Source organism: Helianthus annuus, chromosome 3, assembly GCF_002127325.2.
Source record: "Helianthus annuus cultivar XRQ/B chromosome 3, HanXRQr2.0-SUNRISE, whole genome shotgun sequence".
Taxonomy (NCBI): Eukaryota; Viridiplantae; Streptophyta; class Magnoliopsida; order Asterales; family Asteraceae; genus Helianthus; species Helianthus annuus.
This window is the reverse complement of record NC_035435.2, coordinates 93,178,650-93,184,222: the sequence shown is the minus strand read 5'-3', so window position 1 is coordinate 93,184,222 and position 5,573 is coordinate 93,178,650. Positions and strand designations below refer to the sequence as shown.

The 5,573-nt window shown below is 43.1% G+C and overlaps 1 protein-coding gene across 1 annotated transcript; it reads left to right on the top strand.

The window, feature by feature from the left end:
* The first annotated feature begins 1,090 nt into the window (after window positions 1-1,090).
* Window positions 1,091-2,398, top strand: LOC118490445. The gene has a single exon (XM_035988092.1). It carries the CDS (start codon window positions 1,091-1,093, stop codon window positions 2,396-2,398), a length of 1,308 nt encoding a protein of 435 aa, XP_035843985.1.
* The last annotated feature ends 3,175 nt before the right edge of the window (window positions 2,399-5,573 follow it).

Here is a 5,573-nt window from a genome sequence, read left to right as displayed (position 1 = left end):
ACGAACAGTCACAGTAAATTTCATGGTCATGCCGGCAACATCACAACATGATGTCTTGCTCGGGAGAAGGTCACAAAGAGAACTCAGTATGATCACCTTTATTCCGCACGCTGCTTGCGGATTTCCAACGGAGACTGGAGTAGCAATCCTATACTCAAGCAAGGAGGTCATGTATGTAGATGACGAACCACCGGCAAAGGTAGCCAAACCTTCAACACCAAATGAGCCAGAGAAATGGGTCCTGAACAGCGAATACCCAGAACAGACCATCCTGCTAGGACACACCATTTCACCAGCAACGCGGGAACAATTAAAAGAGTTGCTGACCAACAACAAAGATATATTCGCGTGGTGCCTAGCAGACATGACGGGGGTTCCACGCGACATAGCGCAACATTGCTTGAATATCAAACCAACAACAGAACCTGTTGCTCAGGGGAGGCGTAGCTTTAGCGAAGAAAAAGCAAAAGCCATGGACGAACAGGTAACAGAATTACTCAACGCGGGAATCTTACGCGAAGTTAAATACCATACATGGGTCGCCAACCCAGTAATGGTACAGAAACATAGTGGCGGATGGAGAATGTGCGTCGACTTCAAAGACCTGAATAAAGCGTGCCCAAGATATTGTTACGCACTTCCGGAGATAGACAAAAAAGTCGACTCTCTAGCGTCATTCAGATGGAAGTGTTTTCTTGACTGCTACAAGGGATATCATCAGGTCCAGATGAAGGAAGAAGACGAAGATAAATATGCATTTCGCACAGACAAGGGCATCTTCTGTTACACTAAAATGCCCTTTGGCTTGTGCAACGCAGGCGCAACTTACCAACACTTGATGGACAAAGTTTTTAAAGGCGACATTGGCAAGACAGTCGAGATATACATGGATGACCTCATCATCATGAGCCACGAAGAAGACACAATGCTCAACAATATTCAGCGCACGTTCGACTCATTGCGCAACGTAAACCTGAAGTTAAATCCAACAAAATGCTCTTTCGGCATGGAAGAGGGGAAATTTTTGCGCTTTATAGTCACAAGAGATGGGTTTAAAGTAAATCCAGAAAAAGTTTAGGCCATTCAGCTAATGCCATCGCCCGCAACAATAAAAGAAATGCAAAGACTCGCCAGGCGCTTAGCGGCCTTAAACAGATTCTTGGCTAATCATGCGGCAAGGTCTTACCCATTCATCAGCACGCTACGGAATTGCGCAAAGAAAACTGATTTTCAGTGGACACCCGAAGCAGAAGCAGCATTCAAACAAATGAAAGAGTATTTAATTCAGTTACCAATGCTGACTGCACCAAAAGAAAAAGAACCATTAATCCTGTACCTGTCTGCGGCGGAAGTAGCAGTAGGAGCAGTATTGATGGTAGAACGAGAAAACATCCAGACCCCAATTTACTATATAAGTAAGATGCTCACCGGCCCAGAAACTCGTTACTCGATGATAGAAAAGCTAGTCTTGGCATTAGTACATGCAACACGACGCCTACGCAGGTATTTTTCAGGCCATGTTATCACAGTTCTCACCAATTATCATTTGGGCCAAATCTTATCCAAGCCCGACGTAGCGGGAAGGATGGCTAAATGGGCTATTGAGCTAGGGGGATATAATATCTTGTATAGACCAAGACCGGCAATTAAAGGGCAAGTTCTGGCAGACTTTGCCACGGAAGTTCCCATTGATAAAGTTCAAGAATGCGAAGCAATCCAGAACCCTATTCCTGTTTTCGATGATAGGGTGTGGACCTTACACACAGATGGCGCTTCCAATGATGACGGAGCCGGCGCAGGCCTTCGATTAGTCAGTCCTGACGATCACGAACTTACATACGCCATACGCTTGGATTTCCGAAGTACAAATAACGAAGCCGAATACGAAGCATTCTTGGCAGGTCTCCGCCTAGCACATAAAATGGGAGCAAGGAACCTTGAAGCCAACGTCGACTCAAAGCTAGTGGCCGAGCAAGTTAATGGCCATTATGATGCTAAAGGAGAAACTATGGCATTATACCTTGAACAAGCGTGGGCATTAATCAGCCAATTCCAGACATTCAGGGTTAATCATATAAACAGAAGTGAAAACAAGCATGCAGACGCATTGAGCAAACTGGCCGCGACCAGCTTCAAACACTTAGCAAAAGAGGTGCGTATAGAGGTATTGTCCAACCCCTCTGTTCCTCTCAAACAAGTCAACATCATAGAGATCGGCAATCCATCGTGGATGTCCCCGATCATTTTGTACCTACAACACGGGAAACTCTCAGAGGAAAAAGCAGAAGCCAGGAAAATTCAGAATAAAGTAGTAAACTACGAAATGGCAGACAGCATTCTTTACAGGAAGTCATTCATGGGACCGTTACTTAGATGCGTTGACAAGACAGACGCATAATACCTGATCAGAGAAATCCATGAAGGCTTGTGTGGAATACATGATGGTCCACGTATGATAGTAGCCAAAATAATGAGCGCAGGATATTATTGGCCGGGAATGCACGTAGATACAGTAGAGATCTTACGAAAATGCACAGCATGCCAACGCCACGCGCCAAAGACGCTCCGACCAAAAAATCCGCTAGTGCCAGTCACATCCGCTTGGCCATTTCAACAATGGGCCATCGATCTTGTTGGCCCATTCCCTGATGCGCCTGGCGCAGTAAAATTCATCATCGTTGCAGTCGATTACTTCACCAAATGGGTAGAAGCCAAAGCTTTGGCCTCAACCACAGCAATGGTAATCCGCAAATTTATATGGGAACATATCATTTGCAGGTTTGGATTACCATTGCGTATCATCTCGGACATTCGCATCAGAAGATCTTCAAAAATGGTTCAAAGAGATGAAGATCGAGCATCATTTCGCCTCCGTCGCGCATCCACAAGCGAACGGTCAAGTAGAAAGTATAAATAAACAGATCGTTGATGGCATAAAAGCGAGACTTGGAACAGCGCGTTGGGGATGGGTCGACGAACTCCCCAGCATCCTATGGGCACACCGTACAATGCCAAAGACTAGCACGGGAGAAACCCCGTTTAACCTGGTTTACGGCTTAGAAGTAGTAATTCCAGCCGAAGTTGGTATTCTGTCACCACGCATGATAGCCATGGAAAAGCAGAATAATGAGCAAAAACGAAGAATGGACTTAGACCTTCTTGAAGAACGGCGCGAAAACGCCGCCATCACTGAAGCAAGGTACAAGTCCAAACTCGAAAAATATTATAATGCGCACGTACGCGTATGCACTTTTGTTCCTGGGGATTTCGTCTTACGCGACAATGAAGCATCAAATGCGGAGAAACCGGGCAAATTGGCCCCAAGGTGGGAAGGACCATATGTCATCAATGAAGTCCTAGGCAAGGGGGCATATACCCTTAAGAGAATTGACGGGACTCTGGTGCCCCGCACCTGGAACGCGCAGCAGCTGCGCAGGTGTTACATGTAGGACAACTCACTCGCAGGCAATATGTTTCCCATTTTCATATTGTAAGCCTGGCGCTTTATTAATACGAACACTATTTTTCATGATCATTGTTTGTTACAAATTGTATTAAATTCCTTTGGTTCGCGCGAAAACAAAATGGTAAACATTGTACACCTCATGAACATTTTGGAAAAAAGAACGAAAAGCGCAGCATAAGCGTATGTTCTGGACAAACGTTCACACATGAGCACAATACCATCTCTCATTCGCTCTAACTAATCAAAGTAATTAAAAAAATGCAACACATTGTAATCCAAACATACAAAACAAACCCTAACAGGGATAATATTACATCAAAAATATGCACATCATCGAAAGTGTAACCACAAACACTTAGGCAAGATCATGACAATGATCTTCACAAAAAATCGTTCAGATTTACAAAAAAGGATAGTCCTAAAAGTCAAACACCTAACCAGCATCAGAATCATCATCAACAGACATCTGCCCGCACCGACGAGTTCTCCGACGTTGATATACCAGCCGGCACCCTCCCTTCCGGAGCAGTGGAAAGCGAACTATTAAGCCATCGGCATCTAGCACAGTACCATCATCAACAACAACCTTGTGCTGGAGAAACTTACAGTTGGAACCAACCGCCGCCTGGGAAACGGGTTCGATCGGATCCTTTCTGGTAACACTTAAAGGCGGTGAATGATGTGCTGAAAATGGGTTAATTAAAAACAACTAAATTTACCCTAATTCTAGACTCTCTAAGCTTTAAATTTATAAAACTAAGACTCGATCGAAACCCTAAACCACACAACCGGCAAGTGAACTGATCAATGTAGTAAAGCTAAAGCAAGTCCGAGTATCGAACCCACGAGACTCTACTGGTTACGCTACGACTCTATCTAGACTAAGACTGACACGACATAACTAAATTGTTTATTAATTTGGGGGGGGGGGGTTTCTAAATATCCTAAAAGTGTAATTAAAATTCAACCAAATTAGCTAGACGAACTAGACACGAACTCTCACGAAGGCTGAACTCAAGGATGATGAAGGAACTACCTAGATAGGAATCCTGATTGCTTTTAGTTATGATTATAATTGGAAGTTGTCTGCTATGGAACCGGGATCTTAAAATTCTCACCTCTTGGGAAATCTAAGGACCCCTAATCCTTCTCAAGAGCACGCTAAGATCCTCTAAAGGTTGTTAAATTACCGGTTATTAGACTCCTTTACAAGACATCTAATGGGTTTATAAAAGTATCCTACAAGGCTCACTCCCTTACGAGACCTAAACCTAGGATAGGCTTGTTTTCTCAGCTAGACTTGCTAGACAGCAGCCAAAAGGTTAACTTCCTAAGAAGGACCCACCTTATGGACTTAGACCTAGCAATAATCTCGCACCTTACAGCTATTGACAATTAGTAGAGCACTTGATTTTATAAGATTACCAATTATTACTTCTAAGGCTACTTATGCAATTTTCACCCTAAAGGATTAGAGATTTATTATGTGATATAGCCACTCACCAAAACCTAAAACCCTAGCATGACTCTATTATGTGATAAAGACCGTCACCAAGATTCATGCGAAGCAATAATCAATATTCAAACAACATCAAGCACGCAAACACATCTAACCGATAGAACAAGCCGTTTACAATTTATAAACAATCCATAGCATTCAAAAATCCAATATATAATCAAAACATCTAGCAATCATTCAACCATATCTAGGTAGTTAAAGAAAATTAGCCAAAAACCATAGTCACTAAAAAGAAATAAGTCTCAAATAAATAACAAATCATAGTATCAAGTTAAAAAGAACACAAAGTCTTTAAAATTGAATACTAATAAATTGCAAACCCGGACTTAAATCTTGATCGCGGCTTTGAAACTTGAACCGTATGAACCCCTGCTCCAGATCGCTCCTTCTGTTCTGCTCCTAACAGCCGTCGCCCCCTTGTTAAAGAATGACACTGTGCGACCTCCTCTTCCCAATTGCCGTTTGATGTATATGTCCAATAATAATGTGCGGCTCTTCCCCAAATATTAGTTGCCCCTCCACTGTTTGCGTTTGGGTTATGTGCATTCAAGGCCCATTCTCATATTTGATCATGTTATTCAAGTTTAT